General features: G+C 40.2%; 1 protein-coding gene across 3 annotated transcripts in view; it reads right to left on the minus strand.

Annotated features, from left to right (window-relative positions):
- The window catches only part of SNAP91 (synaptosome associated protein 91), a 71,411-nt gene that overhangs the window by 42,599 nt on the left and 8,843 nt on the right, over positions 1-19,969 (minus strand). For all 3 annotated transcript variants that reach the window (XM_054821310.1, XM_054821309.1, XM_054821308.1), the window contains exons 3-8: positions 8,496-8,638; positions 7,335-7,410; positions 4,954-5,056; positions 2,928-3,021; positions 1,559-1,670; positions 21-127 (exon numbers count right to left, since the gene is read on the minus strand). In XM_054821310.1, coding sequence (XP_054677285.1) covers positions 21-127; positions 1,559-1,670; positions 2,928-3,021; positions 4,954-5,056; positions 7,335-7,410; positions 8,496-8,638 — 635 coding nt within the window. The remainder of the gene's footprint in view (positions 1-20; positions 128-1,558; positions 1,671-2,927; positions 3,022-4,953; positions 5,057-7,334; positions 7,411-8,495; positions 8,639-19,969) is intronic.

The following is a 19,969-nucleotide window of genomic DNA, read 5'->3' on the forward strand; positions in this document are numbered from 1 at the left end:
GAAGACTGGAAGTCACTTACCTCTGCAACTTTAAGAAACTCTGATACTCTGGTCATTCGAGTAAGAAATCGTTTGTAGATTTCAAGAGCATCTTTACATTGTCCCTTTTTCATTTCAAAAAATTTCTCTAGAGAAATAATTTGGCAAATTTCAGTTAAGATATCTTACATTAGGTCTGCATTCATCAGCAACTCTAGTTTTCAGAAAAATCAAGTTTCAAGAATATTGCACTCCATTAACATTTTTCTACTTGGACACTAATCTAGTAATGTTCCTAGCCCTTAAGAGAATTTAGAAGTTAGGCTTGGCCACTAAAGAATTAAACTGGAACATCACACCCTAAGCAGCCACAGCTTTGCGTGTGACATAAACCAGGTTTTTAAAGATAAATAATAAGCAGATGACCAAACTTAAAATTCAAAGTAATTAAGGATAATTAAATATATATCAATACATGTCCTCTGCCAAGATCTCTTCACTCCAAAGAATACTTTTTTCCACTTGAGTACCTTTCTGAAGTTGGTTTGTGTCCATTACCAAGCACAATTGTCACATATTTCAACCTGAAGTTACGCTTTAAGTAGCGGTGGACATTGAAATCTCAATCCAATAGTTATACCCAACACATTTGTATCTGCTCCATAAGCTTCCCATGCCTATCATTTTAGTCAAAACACCTGGGACTTACTTTTATGAAGCATCACCAGAAAGCATTGCAACATGAATATAGAAAAAATTGTCCAAGCTTTACTTTTTTTTTTTTTTTTTACTTTTTGCCTTTTCAGTCTCTGCAACCTCTCTGTTTCTTCCTGTTCTAGACACAGCCAGAGTTTTAGTACAGTCATGCTGGCCAAGTACTCTGAGTTTCTATCTGTCTTTATAGACCAGCTGAAGTGCTCACAAGTTTTAACAGCTGAAGCCCATTTTCTACAGGGTCAGTTCCTTTCCTGCAGTTTACAGTAACTCCTGGTTTTAGACTTCATTACAAAGCCTTCCGCGGGGCCGGCTTAAGGTGTGTTACGCTGATGATCATGCCCAGCTGTCTGAGCTTCAGAACACGCTCACAGCCTCCCACAGACTTTGTAGGCTGATGGCAGGAAAGGTTTTGGTGGGGACTCAGCTTTGGCAGTCATGCTTTCAGACAAATCAGGAACATTATGCAGGAGAATATTACTTGATATAAGGCTACCATACAGAAAATATAATGGAAGAATCTGGGCATCTTCAAAACAATCAAATAGCAAAAGTTGCTTCGTTAACCTTGCGGGACACATTAGGCAAGCTCACACAGCACTGTACATTTCTTTAAGCACAGAAATGCTCAGTGCCTTTAAGTAGACTTCTGCACAATTTTAAGGGCGTATGAGAATCCAGCCTCAGATGAACACTAATGTAGGAGGCTATGGCTTAAAGTTTTCTCTCACTTCAGAATAGAATAGTCAAGAAAAATGTGTTAAGTTTTAGTGAAAATTAAGTAAAAAAAACCTGAAGCAGGGCTGAAACCCATTTTTCATTTGTTCGTGGTATTTGTTTGAGATACAGACACTGGGTTACTTACCTAGTAAATTAATAACTCCATCATTGTAGCAAGCAAAAAGTTTGATAAGATCTTTAAATAGAAGCATGAATGCAGCATTTATGACACCATTTGTCAGTTCATTTGGATGAACCTACAAATAAAATAACATTATTTAGAGCAGATTTACTGAATGCAATCAGAAGTTTTAGCTTGCACCAGGTATCTGATGCTGTTACAGAATCAGGCACTGAATAGAAGCTTTCACACAAAGAAACCAAACAAAGGTTTCGGTTAGCAGATCAAGGATTGCTTTCTTCACCACTCCAAAAACAATCCGCTACAGCAGAGGACTATCCCCATCAACAGTACACATCTTAGTCTTGAATCCTTCACCTATCACAGAGGTGGAAAGCAGAGATGCTACTAACAAATCTTTAATGAAACTGGACAAAAGATGTCAGTTCACAGCAGAGCTGAATAAAACCTCAGTAGTCTACTATGTAACACAGTTGGATTAATGATGTCAAGACCCTTCCAGTTCTGACATTAGCTTGGGCAGAAAATAAGTCCTTATTTATTAAAAGATCTATGTTTTATTAAAAAATATCTCCTCTTCCAAGACCATTATCACAATTCCTATGCCATTTAAGTAATGAAAACATATTAGTGAAACATGTATTTCTAAGGCTTTCCTCTGAAAGCTGTTGTGGGCCCTGCCTTCCATCTGGAATGTGTCCTTCTGCGCACCAAGAACAGAAGAACTTCAAGACAGATTCCTTCAGAGACCTCTTTGCAACATTACACTGTACCTCCTGCAACAACAACCAACTCCTGTTTTTACCCTTAAGGCAGATAAATAATCCCACCAACATTCATAACATTATTACACTATAAATAAATTGTAGACACTTATTTGTATGAATAGTCTAGATTAAAGTTTATACAATACATCTTACAGCTGAAAACCAGATGAAAGTTTTGAGGAAACCAAACAATGTACATGTGATTATTCTAATGGCTTTTTGTCTCCCTTCAAAAAGTAGTTGGTTGCCAAGAGACAGAAAAAAAAGATTCTTCAGTCTCCTTGCTTTGTCCATTTCTTCCCTTACCGATGCAGAAGATGAAACTCCCAGCTCTGAGTTTGCATTCCTCAAAGAGCCCACATTTCCTGTGCTGTTCCCCTATCCTCTCTACAAAAAAAACCCTAGAATCTGCACATTTTGTATTTGCAGGAAAGGGCCGTCCTTCACCTCACTCTACCTCACTGGGATACTTTAAAGGGGATTTTTTTTGGCCACATAACAGGATGATGAGTAAAGCATTACCCACAAGGTGAAATGTTTTAATTACAATGCAGCATTTATAAGTCACTGCCCAGTGTTAATGCTGGGTCAGCTTCAATACATACATCGAATTCAAGAAGTGCATCAATTTGTTCCTGCAATATTGGCATACTCTTCAGCAGCTTTTCAGGAGCCATTGTTCTCATTACACCGTCAGCTCTGCAAGAGGGAATACAGATTAGAAGCCATGATATTTCCCCCTCTCCCCAAGCTGATTTGTTGTCTAAATTTAAGCTTAGAGGTGTTATAACCCCTCTGAAGCATTTGGAGCACTGTCTGATTCTCCTGCTTCCCACAACATCAGAAGAGCTGGCATGGAAAATACTCCATCCAGCCACCCTTCCGGACAGCAGGCAAAGGAGGGTTTTGTGTTAGAGTGATGAATGCAAGAGATTGATCTCTTTATGGAAAGAGGGTACTGAAAGTTTAAGTAACTTGACAAGAAATACTGTTGCAGAAGTACTTACAGAAGTCATAGTCTTTGTGCATTGTTTGTTATGAATAACTAATGACAAGTCATTGTTAAGAGTACTTTTTAATGACATGTCTGTGGTCACTGAAGACAAAAAAACTCTATAGGCTATTTCCCCCCCCCCATCAAGTGCCACAATATATGTATACCAATTTAGTGACAATTTAAATCAGGGCAATCTTTGCTAAGGGCTTCTTTCCTCAGTATTCCTGGGTACTAATTAATGCCATTACTGCTTCATAGCACTTCCACTGACTTTGACCTGCCTTATCAGTCCTGAACCATTACTCATACGGGATCATGCAGCAGTTCCAAATGTGTAGCATTCCTTAATTGCCGCCCACAGTCTTAGAGCAGTCTTCACACATGACAATTTTTATCTCTGCATATCACAAACCTGCACAACCACCATTACGTATTGATCCATTTTGGCCACTCACAGGTATAAGCATCTCCTCTCAGGGAACACATACCACCGTTTTTACTTATATTATTCTATACTCTGAGGCAGCACCAGAAATAACAAGCATAGAAAGCCTTTCTAGGAACACACAGCACAGGAATAGAAGGATTCCCAGCAATTCAAACTTATATTCATTTAACACCAAGTGTTTGAAGGTGCTAGGTGACAAAGGGAATTTAAGATGCTATCACTTCAGTAGCTTGCTGGATCAAAGCCTGCCTGAAATATGAATCCAACTAGCTACTAGTCTTCATGTCAAAAAGTTCTTTATGATTCATATTCCAGATAGGTTCAAGAGATAACTACTGTGGTCCCCACTGTGGGAATGGCATCCAGCTATACAACAGCTTGTGAAGCAGGAGAGGAAAGCCTCGCAGCAATGCCTGCATTAACAGCTCAGAATCCTGAGCTGCAGAATACTCTGGAACTGCCAGAATGATCCTGTACATAACTCACAATTAGCAGGAACATCTTTAGTATGCAATCAATTAAGCTGCACCTTCAGTGGGTGTTAAGCCACTTGCGGTGTTGTCTGTGCTTCAAGAGACAATCTAGAGCCATTAAAGTCCCAGTTACAGGGGTCAGAGGCGCAAAAAAATGTTCCAATAAATACCAACACACTCTGGGCTGTTTTGTTTTTGTTTTTCTTGTTTTTTTTTTTTTAAACACAGTCCTTGTAGGAAATGAAACTAGTAGTTTACAACCTTATTCTGTTCAATTTATAACTGTTTGCTGTGTTGCCTGCTAAGAGCTTCAGGTTTTCACTTCAGCCTTCCTTTGTAATCAGTCATCTCCCTTATGGAAAGGTCTAGAGAGTAATGAAGCATCCTAAATATAGTTTCAGCGCATTTCCTTCTCCAAGTCCTAAACACAGTCTCACTGCAGCACAGTTTAATGAGTCAGATTTAGCACTAAAAGCACCCTACTCTGCAAGGCACCTTACTTTAGTCTTCAGTATTTGCCTTACTACCCACAGTCTTTCCTCTCCTCCTTGCGCAACTTTTAACCCATTACAAATACCTATGAAATCCAACCATTCTGGTGTTTCATTGTGGCTGAACAAAGAACGTAAGAACTAAAATGAAGCATAACACCACAAACAAGATTTTCATGGGTCAGGGAACCCTATCAGCTTACATATCTAAACTTTGCTTACCCTTTCTTCACTCTTGCAAAGTCAAATGCCATTTGTCTGTAGGAAAACGCTTTTTCATTCAAGTATCTACTATAACGCCTTATAAAGGTGGACATGTCATAACCTGAAAAAAACAACAAACACTTACACGTTTTACATTTAATTTTCATGCCTGTTTGGAGGTTCTTTAGTAAATGATAATATACAGTGAATAGGCCCTAAGGTCCTGTGATCTCTGTGGCACCAGACAACCCCACATACAAAACAGGCATCAAGACATCTTCCAGCTTCTAAAGAAAAAGCAGTAATGCTACACCAAAACAATTTACCACTGTCCTCTACTTCCAACAGATTCATCCAATGCACCAGTGGCATGGTTCCTGGGGAAACTTGCTAGTGGCTCCTACATAGTTATGTGGTAACATTATTTGATGGAGAAATTAGTTACTCCTCCATTAACACAGAAAAAAGTCAATTTAACAGAAAGTTTATACTTAACTGGTACATGACTTCCAGCATAAAGATGGATTTCAACTTAAACACTCCCTCCAACTCTTACATCAACCTTTGAAATTCCCCTGACTAGGTCTACCACAACAATGAAATTATGATAGCATTCAGAGCTCAGTGCCTCCTTTGAACTGTTACACCAGAGATCTTCAAGGCACATGATCCTGTACAAGCAGCCCCAAACTTCAGTGACCTTCTAGCCTGTAAGACTTCTGAACAGTTAGTATTACAGTCTATCCTTCACGTATTTCTTTCAAAGTTTCTTCCTCTAAGCTACAGAAAGAGTGTGCAGAAGGCAACTCATCCTTGTCTCGAGTACAAGCCCCTTTTGCTACCTTTGTTAAAATCCACACCCCTTGACTTAGTCATTGACTGTATTTTTCCTTAATATCTCTCAACATCAAGCATCTCTGCCAATTCAGGCTTAACACTACCAAGTCTGATGCCTCATTATCTATGACACACTGTTGTATTACCTATGAAATGGCAATTTAAGCTTAAAGAAAGTGACAAAGAACACAAAAGCATGCATTTAACAGAATTCATTGTTACAAAATACCAGTATCTTTGAACATGCATAGCATGCTTTGCTTAGATATACACAGTTTTAATATTTGTTTTGCTTTGTTGCTGCCCTGTGTTACCATTTATAAAAGATGCTCAAGTGTTTTTGGTGTCACGTCTCCACTGAGAGATGGAGTAACATGGCATTGCTTCGATCTTGCCCATTATTGTAGCATTTCTGCACTCTGCAGACAGTCTACAAATATTCTGACAGCTGCCAAATTACAAGTTTCCTCTCTTCTCTACTAAAGCTACCATGAAGCAAACTTTTTCTCTGTTAAGTGAGGCAACAGGAAAATTCACTAATAATTCCAGAATCAACATAGAAAAGCAGACATTGTAAGCTTTAGAGAGAACAACTCCTTGATTTTTGCCTAGACCTTCTAAATTCACCACTTAAATCAAGAACAGCTAGTTCTTTTGGTGCCTTCCCACCTGCCTCCCCAAAGTAAACATTTGTATAGACAGTTCCTAAGTACTGCAGTGTCCCCATGCAACCAAATTACCATTTAAGACTGAGTAAAAACAAAGAACAAAATAAAAAAACCCAAAAAGACAGTCCAGAGGAGGGCCATGAAGCTGATCCGAGGGCTGGAGCACCTCTCCTATGAGGACAGGCTGAGAGAGTTGGGGTTGTTCAGCCTGGAGAAAAGGCGGCTCCAGGGAGATCTAATTGCGGCTTTACGGTACCTGAAGGGGCCTACAGGAAAGATGGTGAGGGACTGTTTATCAGGGAGTGTAGTGACAGGACAAGGGGTCATGGTTTTAAGCTGAAGGAGGGTCGATTTAGATTAGATGTTAGGAAGAAATTCTTCCCTGTGAGGAGGGTGAGGCACTGGAACAGGTTGCCCAGAGAGGCTGTGGATGCCCCCTCCCTGGAAGTGTTTAAGGCCAGGTTGGATGAGGCTTTGGGCAACGTGGTCTAGTGGAGGGTGTCCCTGCCCGCAGCAGGGGGGTTGGAACTAGATGATCTTTGAGGTCCCTTCCAACCCAAACCATTCTACGATTCTATGAAAAAGGAAAGTCATCCGTTGCATCCTTAACTCCCATAACAGCTACGGAGATAGTTGACCCAGCCCTGATTTCAACCAGCACTTTCTAAGGGAGTTGTACAGTTTCACCACCTGAGTAAAAATTTTGCAGGAACTGAGAAACATTGTTCTGAAGTTGTCCAGCAGTTGACTTGAGGTCCTGTATTCATTAAGTACTTATAAAAAAAGCTTTGGTAGCACATTTTTATATTATTTGCATCTTATGAATGAAGGAGCAAATTAACAATAGTATCTTATTTGGAATCTTGTTAAGCTTATAGACATGAATAGGCTTACCATGAGATCCACTTTTGTCCAGAAAATTGCTGAGATTGAACAATGTGTTTCTAGATGCCAGGTACTGAATAAATCTCTGCAACACAAAGTTATTTTCTTATCACAGGTTGCATCTGAAGGCTTTGTACCTCCTAGCAGGAAGATTACCAGTCTAGCTCCAGCATACACACATGAAAACCCAGGTTTTTGTCTTAGCCTGCAATACCTTCCTCAGAACATTTTTCATCCATTCAGATTAATTATGTTTAGCCCAAATGTCTACTGAATATCCTGCTGTATACACAAAAACAGATTCTGTGCAAATACAAACCAGATTGTGGAAGGAACAGTAAAAATGGTTAATTCACAAAGAGATTTGAGGAAGCACGAGACTTATCTGCTTGCAAAGCAGCAGATCCAGGCTAGTCCCTGACTTTTCAATCCAGGAGCCCCCAGTTTCAGCCAAACCGAGGACCTGCTTCAATAACAAGCAGGCCTCACATCAAGTACAAGGACTAACAGACTGAAACAGTTACAGAAGGCAAACCAGAATATTGGCCAAAACTTGGAATGGAAGAAAATAGGACAGGAGTAAAAGTTTATGCTGTGACATTGGAGAAGTTCATTGCATGAAAACACTTTATATACAACCAGGGAGGAATTGTTTCAGTCATACTAAAGCTCTTTAAGTATGCTTTTTGTTTTTACACAGACATACCAGTCCATACGGGTCAATAAAAAGCAACAGCAAGGAAAACACAATCGAAAAGGCTATCAAGTTCAATTTACAGCTCTAGGAAGATTTTAACTCTCATGCAGAGAGAGCAGCTATGTGGATGGCAGGACACATCTGCTAGAACATCAACTTTGACTCTAGTCAAAAAGTCCCAGGTAGTCTTTAATCCTGCACAGCTCTGTTTTCAGATAGCACATAAATTGTCAACATCCTGGAACAGGCTGCTGCTTGCTCTCTGGCTATGGTTTTGTAAATGAAGAGACAGATAATCAGCATGCCTCCAACTATGTTGTTAAAGGTAAGTTCACTCCTCATCAAGAATCATTCTTACCCTCTGTTCTTAGGCCCTTACTGGTTCAGAAGGGATGCCTTTGCACTACTGAAGTTTTTGGCTTAGAGTCTGCCCAGTGTCAATGTGGTCTCAAAAGAAAGCTGATTACATTTACCTCATTGCCATGAACCATTAGATGATGTGTGGTAACTAAGGCTTTAAATACGACCACCCAGCTACTATTTGTTGCTCGTTCAAAAAGCGTATCAGCCATCTGAGGAATATTCACGTTTGTTTCATTAGTTGCTTGGATCAAGTCTGAAAGAGAGAAAAAAGGAAGGTGTTAGGTACCACAGATAAGACAAAGTTTGCACCTCTCAGCCCACCAGGCTGCAGGCCATGGTTGTGACAAACAGCAAGTTCAATGCTAATGTTCTACATTCAAAAAAAAACCCAAACCAAACAACCCAAACCAAAACAACAAAATAAAAGCCAACAAAATAAAAACCACCACAAAACTGAGATTATACTAGTACATGATGACAGCAACACTGGTCTGACACTTTCATCCAACAGTACTAGCTTTCCAACAATTCTGTCCTGAGCTATGTCCCAATCTTTCTCCATGTGCATCCCAGATGAAATCAGGGTGCACATCATCACACAACTTTACCGCTTGCAGGTTTTCAAGTTAATTGTGGCAGTTCACTACCTCTGGGTTAGATGAATAAGAATTATTGAATTCTTCACTTACAGATAATACATCAAGCACACTGAACCCAGCCACATCAGCTAAAAGAGGTATCACCAGAAAGAGATACTGTAGTCATCTCAGAGGTTAGAGTTTCACCAGCATGCTACAGCACACCTCCGGAAGTCCTTACGGACTTAAGACAGCAGAAGAATACATTCAGGCATGGATTAAGACCTCTTTAACAGTAGTAAAGGCGGCAAGGATAGACAGTTTGTACTAAAGAATAATAGTCTTCTGCAAGCAACTGCACCTTACGTAGAAGACATTAGACTTTCTTAGGGAACAAGAATAAAACACAGCTTTGTGTCCTGCACATTAGGAAGGTGTAGACTTCCATGGGAAAGTACATGAAATTAAGATAAGTACTTAAATCATAAGCAGGAGGTCAGCAAGCTTTCCACTAGCATCTATATCACACATCTACTGATAGGATCTTTGATTTACTACATCATCTATTACCTACAGACTCTTGCTAGGCAGCCAGCAATGACCTTCTACAAGCTATTATCTATTTTTGAGACACAGTTGGATACTGCAACTGCATGACCAAAACCCGTGTGATGCCAGACACAGCCATAGCAAGACTTCAGGAGAAGACTTCATGCAACAAAGAGCACAGAATGCAGGCCTAATTGTAGGACTGAGGCTTAAAGTCTGAAGACCTCTAAGTAGAAAAAGTTAAAAATTAAAATGTTTAACTACTAGACTAAGCATTGTCTATGTTACTAATGAAAATACTCATCTTTTACTTTCCCTGAGAGGAAAGTAATAATTGTTAATTGTTTTCTATGTATTTCTTTCCAGCCTCCAGACTAGAAATGTTCATCCAACTATTCAAGTCATTCAGTGATGACAGATATTCTACCCTAGAAGCAGGCAGGCTATTCTGTGACTGATCCTTGCACACCCACACTATGTGAGCCTGCTGTAAATGCTCTACAGGAGTTCAGTTCACCTGGGCAGCAGGATCACTACTTTACAGACTTGCTTTCCCTCCCCAACACAGCCCCATATAATGGAGGGCATTAATGCTGCTAAGAGCAGAAAGTCAAGGTTCAGACTGCTATGAAACTACTCATTCTGCCTCTGCAGGGCAGGAAAAGTCCAGAGGACAGACCAGTGAGTTGCATCAGCTACTGAGAATCACCTGGTGTGTTCAGACGCCCATGCTGCTGTACCACACGCTTTCAGAAGTTTAGTAATTGTTTTTGTGTTTTGTTGGGGGGGGGGGGGGGTTGGTGGTTTTTTATTTAATTCATGTTAAGTGATTTTTATGGGGCTTTTTATTTCTATTAAACAAACTCACTTAAGATACAAGAAATCTATAGCTCAGAGTCAGAAGCCTGTGAGAAGTGCAATGCTTGTGTTTAAAACTGTCTTTTGTATGGGCATAAAAGCTGCAAGTTGTCTTCAGTTTCAGGTCAGTGAAATGATTTTCTGTAATGAGACAGAAGACAAAAGTTATGTGATCTATTTGCCAAGTTTGATTTGAAAATGTTTGTTGTCATGGTGGTTTTTGTTTTGGTTGTAGGTGTTGGCATTGGTTTTTTTTCAGAACACTTTCCAAAATGTAAAGTTAAATTCTATAACCTCATTAATACTACCCTTGAAGGAGGCAGTCCTGCAGACAAAATATTACAGTAGTAAAGCCATGCTACTGAATGACAGCAGTTCAAGCTCACAGAGCTCCAACAAGTCTCCTCGATCTTGTTGTACAGACAGGCCAATAATCTCTTGCTCTGTACTGCTGATTAATGCATTATAGAAGACAGTGGTTTGTAAAAGCCTAGAAGCAAGTCACAAGTGGCTTACCCTGTTCAGAGGTTTTACAGCAGACAACAGCATTTGTCCTTAGTATAAGGAAAAACACATCAAATTTGCAAGCTTTCAGCCCTAAGTTTCAGTACGTAGCTCACTACGGAAGAGGGGTGCTATCAGTTGTGTATTCCGTCAGTGGATGTTAGATAATGAAACCTCAGAGGAGTCTATCCACAGCCAGAGACTACAAGGCGCTACTCCTCTACGCTACCGCAGCACTGCTTCTGAAGTCACTCAGTCTTCTCTGCCTCACCTCCAAACTGCTGGAGGTACGGCATCTCAGTCTGCAGCTCTGAATGTTTAAGGACACAAGTAATTATAGTGTGCTGAGTAGAAAGATATCATTAAATTTAAGGCTACTGCTTTCAGTGCACAGAAAAGAATTAAACCATGCATGAAGATTTTACTCATGATCTGGGGTGGGGGGGGAAGACATGGACGACAGGGGGGAAGGAGATGTGGGGTTAGCTCTTGTAGAGCTGTTTCCCATTAAGTCACACCACAAAGTTAAGGAATTCAAGCTTCCTGGGCTTCTTTCTCCAATACCATGGAGTGTCAGCTTAACCAGCAATCATCAGCATCTGGAGTAACTCACAAGCATAGCTAACTTTAACCAACTCTAAGCCACAGAGTTTGGTGGCTAAACTAAATTTGAAAATAGGACTTAGCAAAACTAGTTTGACTTCAGTGTGGTCAGGAAAAATAGGTATAAGGAAAAAGAAAACGCATACAAGAAAAAAAGAAAATCTGGAAACTACATTTTCAAAAGATACAGATTCAGACATTCACGGGTGAGACCGAAACTTAGTTTTTGAAAGAGACAATGAAGTTCAGGCTTCCAAGCAAGTCACAGGTGGACTTATTAATACAAAGCAGATAACATTAAGTACCACCAGATGAACAGCCCATTAGAAGCCATATGAAGCTATCTTACAAAGTTGATTCCATTTGGGGTATGCACAAGTAAGACAAACAAGGATTAAAGGTACCTTCCAGATGAAGTTTCTGCTACTGCAGATATCCATGTCAAATACACTGACAGCTAATCCCCAAACCCAGAAACTGAGCTCAAATACAAATTCCAAGCAAAGTAAGAAATCAGGAACTGTACAGCAGTAGCAGCAAGTATTTTCATTACTACTTTCACAGAACTGAAGTAGTTGGAGAATAAATACCTATATATCCCTCATTTGAATCCATTTGGTTACTGTGGGACTAAATTATAACTGCCAAATCACAGTACGTGATTTCTCCTGTTTCCTCTCTTCACGTTTTGGCGGCTTCTACTCTGAACACTTATTTAGTCTAGAGATCCTTGCTTAGGTTATAATTTGGACTTAACTAGAAAAAGTATATTGAAGTTTTGAGATGCAAAACCAATGGACATAGAAGAAATAAATGGCTGTCAATTCTTTGACACCATAACTTAAATCTAAACACCAGTCTTAAACTCTTTGACTAGCCAGCTTTGACTCAGGCTGAGACTTCTGCAGCTTAATTTGGGAAGAGAAGCAAAGCTAGATTATGATTAACTCCTTCATTAATAAAAAGGCAAACCTGCCAAATTGAGGAAGATCAGCAGAGGGTTCAGTGAGGGAGACTGAAGTAAGTTAAGACACCTTAGCTCTCCATGACCTTTTAAAGAGGCCACTAAAAGATGTAACTAGTTGCGGTGTTTAAGCTCATAAGACAAAAAAGAGAACAGCAAGAAAGTTTCAAACTCTCCAGAATTTCAGACTTCTTCCATCTCCTTAGAAATGGCTTCCTAGTTTTGAGATTTTTTTTTAATGAGAGAGACTATATAACACTTCAAAGAATCTTATTCCTTTACCTTTTCAGATTGTATGCTGGAACTGGGCAGGGGTTTTTCCTGTTTGGTTTTGTTGGTTTTTTTTTTTTTTTTTACTCAATTCTTTAATAAACAGATCTGGGATTCCCCAGTTCAAAGTTAATTATTCACAAGTTACATTTCAGTATGCAGAGAACAGCAGCAGAGCACAAGACCTCTCTGTTCGGAGGGATATTGGTGCCAACTGAAGAGCAGCTGTCATTCCAGGTTGAATTAACACACGAGCTGCCTCAGCATCTCAGATGTGTCACACATCCAGTTCCTAAACTTTGCCAAGCCTCTCTGACTGTAACCCCCTTACAAACTTCCTCACTATTACACTGAGTACTACGAGAGCCTTCACAAGTTTGTTTTTTCTTGCTTATAAGTATTTAAATAATGCCTTGAATTTACAGAAAAGGAAATGCAGGACTGTTCCAAATCCAACCTTTCAAGAACAGAAAGAAGTGGCTTGAAGTAAGAGTTTAGAAGCCTCAACCAAAAAAGTTAAACAGGCAAGTAATGGTACAAGTCCTCCCTTGCAAGATGCAGAATTGTATCAGGAAGCTACTCACCATTGTGCTAACTGATGCAAGAGCTGAACTTCCAGGTGTACAGAAGACTGACTACAAAACAGTACTGGAAAGCAGAACAACGTTATTGGTTTCTGCTTCTACAAAAATTGCTCATGAGAACATTAGATGATTTTAACGTTGTTGGCTTTGACTGTCAACCAATTCCACTAACAAGAGTTGGAATTTATCTGTGGGGTTAAAGTTTACCATCTACTCTTTTCACACCCTGCTTGCCCCATGTCCACAAACATGCATCACAATCTGGCTTGTGATAATCTCCCCAAGCAGAACAGCACTTCATCCTGTCTTCTCCTTCCTCCCCAAAAGTCTAACTCAAGAATTAGTACATGTCACCCTGATCCCAGCAAGCCTACCCTTTATCAAAGTCCAGCATCTTCCAGATATTGCCTACACACTTTCATGCTTATGCCAACTCAACAAACCTAAACACAATCTTCCACAGAGCGCATGCTTTCCAGGTACTTTAAAGACTTTCCCAGTAATGCAGCTGTAGTTGTTCTGACTCCAAATAACCAGGGCAACTGCTACCTCCTCTCTCCAACCTTACCTCACAGACCTCCTTCTTCCCAAACATATCTGACTGTTGTGAGGACAAATACTTGCTGCAGATCCTTAAGTCTGAGAGGTGATGGCAGTCCGTCGTTGAACGACACAACTGCATTTCACACCAAGACAACCTTTTATATACAATTTCTTCCTCTCTACCTACTCATAGGCATACTACCCATAGTATTAAGTGTTTTGCAGAAGAGAAAAAGCATTTCTTCCTCTCTAACAATCACCTGAAGGGTCTGCAGAGACACAGGGCAGATGACTGAGTACCACCAAATTTCTCTTGGATCTTCCTTAAACTCTCAATTTGAGAGTTTAATTAGCCTTAGAATCATCTTATTATCACACTACTTTGTAAAGATAATAGTGCACCACTTCCCATCTCACCAAATACCTGTTTTGAAAACAAAGCTGAAAAATCTACTGTCCATATACACTGCTGATTTTATTCCAATGCACTTTCATATGGTTTACACTATATAAAGGCAAGATATTTGGCTTCAAGCCATCTGTAAGAACCACCCCGGCTCATTGGCAGTATTAAACCAGTTATGTTACATTTGTGTCCCATTTGGTCCTTAATGATCTATACATATGGCTTTTCCTCCTGAGAGGTTCAGGTGCAGCTCTCTTAGGGGAAAATAAAAGCCAACTGTCAGGTGGTCTTCTACTGGATCTGAAAGGGTACAACCAAGGCAGCTGTCTCCCTAATTGCTAGTAACAGGGAAAAAGTGCGATTATACTGTGTTAAAAAAAATTTTTGCCAGAAGCAACTGCAAGTTCCATGAACTATGAATACTTTTTACTTAAAAGATCTCAGAACTTACAGCTCCACTGCTTCTAGGGGAGAAAAACGTTCATTACCTTTAGTGTTTACATTGGAGTTCTCTCCTTGAGAGTAGTACAACTGAAAGATGACATTCAGGCCAGCTGCAAAAGCTCAAGTTTAAGCAGCAGTCTTTGGGATTTTAAGTATAGTCTTTAAGACTGCTAATTAATTAGTGATGAATATATTTTAAGGACAAAGTCCAAGACCTTACTGACACCCATGATCCAACTATTCAGAAAAATAAAAGCTTCAGTTTTACTCATGAATTAAATATCAGGAACAATAGAGCTGTCACCCAGAAGACAGGCTACACGAACCCCTAGTACAAACATACTAAGGAAAGCAGCTTTTTAATCTCACACACATGAAGCCAGAACACTAAGCAAAGGGTAAAGGCCCCACGGTCAAAAAATCCTGTCCGGTTTCTTCCCAACCACAGCCACTGCAGCTTTTTCAAGCAGCTTCAGTGCAGGAAAAGCCTTAGCTATTAAGCATGGAAACTTTCCCCTGTCCAAAGTAGTAAGAAGGTCAGTCTTGAACCTCATTTGTACAGAGTTCACTCACTTTGAATACCAAAGAATGTGTCTCAAGCAAGAGTACAAGTTCAGCAAAGCAAGGGAAAGAGGAGAAATCACTGCTCTAATGATCCTTTCCTCTCACCCACACACCCCATTCCAGGCCCTGTCTCTACACAAATCCTGCTCCACAACTAGCTTAACAGGAATGTGTATTTTTCTGCTCAAAGACAAGAATTGAGCAGTTCTGCTTATGTTGATATGAAACACCAAGTAACTCTGGAGCTAGATGTGCTACTTCTCTATTTTATTGATTTACTGCAAATAGCAGCTGAGCCACAAATCATCATTGTACCACCTTTTTTGCACAGCTTTCAATAGTTTAAGATCTACAAAGCGCCATTTGCATTTGTTGGACACCAACCAATGGTTATAAGGTTAAAATATAAAAGCAATTGTCTTGGAGAAATGCTACTCCCCATCTTATTGTAATATGGCACCTTAGATGCCAAACTCCAGGGAAGGAAAGGACACGGAAAAAACCCTACTACAATTACAAGTAGCATTTGTGTCAAGTGTTTGACCAGTAACTTTTCCTAAAAAGGAACTTTTATCCTGCATGGCAAATCTCAGACCTCATTCTACAAGCCATTTCCTTCAGCAGTTCAAACCTGGAAGCCTTAACCAAAATACATATTAATTTAGAGAAGAAATATGAAACTGTGGCCACCAGCCAATCTTCTGCCAAGCCTTCAAAGCATTTATTCAATTTCCTCTAAAGGGTAGAATTGTTGTCTCCATCCATGTAAGCATTAAAGCAACAGTCCCATTGCATCCTAGGTCTTGCTGCAAACAGAACAAGTTTAAAGAGGGTATATTGTTGCAAGATTATTGCTCAGAAGGATAAAAGTCAATAAGATCTAGTTAATTGACAACTGGATACCGGGATTCCAGCTGTGGCCTGTGATTATCCTTCCATGAGGGTGGACAACCCCTAACATTACCTGTTGGTTACATCAATTCATAACTCTTACCACTTGGCTGTTTACCGGAATATCAGTAACAGGATCAACCGCAGCTTTTATCCAAAACAGCACAGCTACACTAGAAAAGTAAGGATTTTGCATTTGCCACAGCAGCATGGAGTCATTTACTGTAATCTCTGCACTGGAGCGTTTTCTAATCAGCCTTTACATGTTGGGTTGATCTCACACTCCAACCACATCTGGCAGAAAGTGGTAATCAACTGAGGCATGGCACATGAGCTATCTGAGTTGCTGTACTGCTGACGGTTTTATTCTAAGAATGAAACCTTGTTAGTGCTTTCCACCCCCAAGTGATCTATTTTCCCCAGAAAACCATTTCTTTTAAACACACTTGTAGAAGTGAAACTTTCACTAGACTACCAACTCTGCCCGGAACAGCAATTTGTAATCCACTACAAATATGACTGAGACTGAAAACACATTGGAAGCAGCCTGATGTTTCAGCTGCACTACTTAGCTGTTACACATTGGGAATACATAAAAAAAATAGGGTGGGGATGAGACAATGTGCAAGCAACTTCGGTGACATGTTAATTAGCTACAGCCTGTATGCTAGAAACAGGTCACTTGAGTAGGCAGGCTCAGCAGCTCACACATCTAACTTTCAATATCCAGACCATGGTCCATGTTTTTCCCCACTCACTCAGCGGGATTCTTAGGAAAGTCCAGCTATTTTGTCAGTGGATCCCACATGATAGTAGGGTCAGTCTGAAAAATAACCAGACAGGGCCAGAGAGCTCTGTCGAGCTGACAAGCCACCAGAAGCTTAGCATAGGTTGCAATTCTTAACTGGGCATGAAATGCCCGTAACTATGCAGACAGTCCTGCTGAAAACACGGACATATCTGTAGGAAAAAGAAACCAAGTATAACACAAACCTGTCCATACAGTCGGTGCAACAGTATGACATCCTAGAGGAATACTGAAACAGCTGCAACTAAAGAGCAAGTACTTTATAACATGGTGCAATCGTTTCAATCCATTTTGTCTTGTATCTACGTATAAGCAAAAGGAACACCGTAAGAGTTCCTAAAACCAGACAGCTGCCTCATATGTGAATGCTGTGCCTTAAAGTACTTGGGTTGTTTTGGGGTTTTTTCTTTTTGGTTGGATCGTTTTTATTTTAAAAAACTGACCGATGTCTTTCACAATTAGACAGAGCTTTACTCTCTCCTTGCTAAAAAAAGAAACCAAACATGCAATTGCTTTATGTTCATTCCCCGTGCTGCACCAGTTAAACAATAATCCTTTGCTTCTGCCACACAGACAGGTGAGTTTAAGTCTTAAATTTGGAAAAAACTAAGATCAACTAGCAGTAGACTTTACTTTTCAACATGAGCCTGCAGCCTTTCATATACTGCAGATTTCTTGATGTTGCAAAAAAAAAAAAAATCTGCTAAACTCAATAGAACATTCACCTGAGAGACAGAAGATGCAGTTAGGACTACTAACTTTAAAAAAAAACTGTCATCATTAGATTACTATCATCTAACTGTTCAAAGTCACTGATGCCTCTGGAAGATGCGTTTGCCACTGGCAGTGGAAGTATCCTATCAAGCTATTGATGAGCGAGGAAGTTGGAATCCATCGCACAGGCTCACATCCAGGCAGCAAAGCTTTGCGCAGAGTCAGATCTCTAGACTGGAACACCCAGAAGTGTCAATTAAACTCCTAAGCACACTATGGAGAGGCGTTTTGAAAGGTAGCTTCTCATAATACTGCTTAAGCAATTTCCATCTTCCTGATAAACAAGAGGAAGTTCTTTAAACTCACCTATTCCAAACACAGCAAACTTTGCTTGTTAATACTCTTGTCATTCACAAACAGAGCAATTTGAAGTTTATATAAAGCTTAGCAAAACTAGAAAGACTCTAAATGGCTTAGAATGAAAGATCAGAAAGTCACAGACGAGGCTCACATATGAAAATAGTGTTCTGTTTCAGATGCCAGTAACGAAACATCACTCATGATAAATTGTACATGTTTTCAAAACACTGGCACACTAGATACACTCACTTCCTCTGGCTTGCTGCCCCTTAGCAGAATGTACATCCTCCTATAAATAGGTTTAGATGAAGCCATAAAACTTAGATTAAGAGCTACAGGCACAATAATCATACTTTGGATACCAGAGTCAGGCAACAAGATCCAAACCCAAGTCTCCATTTGAAAAGGTTAGGTTTTAAAACTCCAGGGTTGCTGAAGAACTGATGCAACGGTATGTTAAAGCTTGCATCTATATTCGACCTCTACATAATGAGAAACAGCAGCCTTCAGAGCCAGGAAACAGGCCAGCTGGCTTCCCCCTTTCATACAAGTCCCACACTCTCTGAAATGAGAAGTGAAAGGAAGAGTCCTTTTAAAGACAGTTTGAACTCCCACTTAAATGCATCTACGTGGGCTCTTCAATTATGTGTAAAGATGGATGCTCTAGCTAGTGCAGTCCTGCACTGCTGCAAGATAACCGATTACTGCCTTATTTTGAGGACCTCCCTCCAAACTTGTAAACTTGCATACATTTTAAGAATGTGGGCGACAAGTCAGCATGTTTTATTCATGCTTCAGCAGTCGTGTCTTCCCCTCACTTCTATGGAGGGCCATTTTAGAACATTCTGTAAACTATCAGAGAGACTTAAGAGATATAACAAAACTATGCCAGAGGCACTAGGAGCCTGCCAGGCTCTGCAGGCTAACAGCTGACCATCTGCTATGGAAGAACCTGCTGCCATTGTGTCATCCACGCTAGTGCCAAGCCAAGCGGCAGTTTGAAGTGATCGACTGCACCGTCAGTAATCAAGCCACAGTCTTGTTCCCACCTCTTTAGGACAGCAAAGTTTAAGACGCTTTCTTGAAAACACATGTTCTTTGGTCCTTTAAATGGTAGAAGAATCTTAGCTCAAGTGGACACCAAACTCTCCAATCTACCCTGACCAGTGTTTCACATCTCTGTCATAACCTAGTCTCCTAAATACCTAGGAACAACTAACAAAGAACATTGCTTTCTCTTTCATTCCTTCTTTGAGAAAGTAAAGCACCTTGGCAAAACACACAGCTCAACTGTTTTGTTAGAGCTCTGTAGCCCAACTACAAGACACGAGTTCCTGCCAACTTGCTTTCTACCTGTGGTAATTTTGCATATTGGCTTACGACCAGGAAAAGAGCTGATTGCCACAAGCCAGACTCAAGCTGCAGACACATCTTGTCAGCAACCTGCAGTTCTCAGTACATATGAGAGGCAGGGTGTGTTTTCTTGGTCGCCTTCAAGCATGATCATGCCTACGTACTTGCAAAATCTCCTCTACGGGAAATATCGTAACACATTTCAGTTTTACCAATAGCTAGAAAAATCAGACTCTAGGAAAGGCAACCAGCTGACATATTGCCTCAACTCACATGGCCAGAGTACGGATCACATAAAAACACAACATTAGCATGACACCAGGACTTTTCAGCATCCAATCCCTTTCATTAAACTAAGTTAAGATACAGATATAATCTAAAACAAAGCATGAGATCACATTATCCTGGGCAGGGAGGAGGAACAGAAGGGTATTTAGACTTGGTTTGCCCAGAAGTCAGTGGTAATAGTGCACTGCCATTTCCTATACTGTGCCTACGACTAAGCTGCAAGCCTCAGCCACCCAGTGGATGCCACCATTTGCCAGCAGCCTAGAAAACACTGTTCTAGTATTCCACCTACATTCCTAGTGA

The sequence above is a fragment of the Grus americana genome, chromosome 3 (assembly GCF_028858705.1).
Source record: "Grus americana isolate bGruAme1 chromosome 3, bGruAme1.mat, whole genome shotgun sequence".
NCBI classification, from domain to species: Eukaryota; Metazoa; Chordata; class Aves; order Gruiformes; family Gruidae; genus Grus; species Grus americana.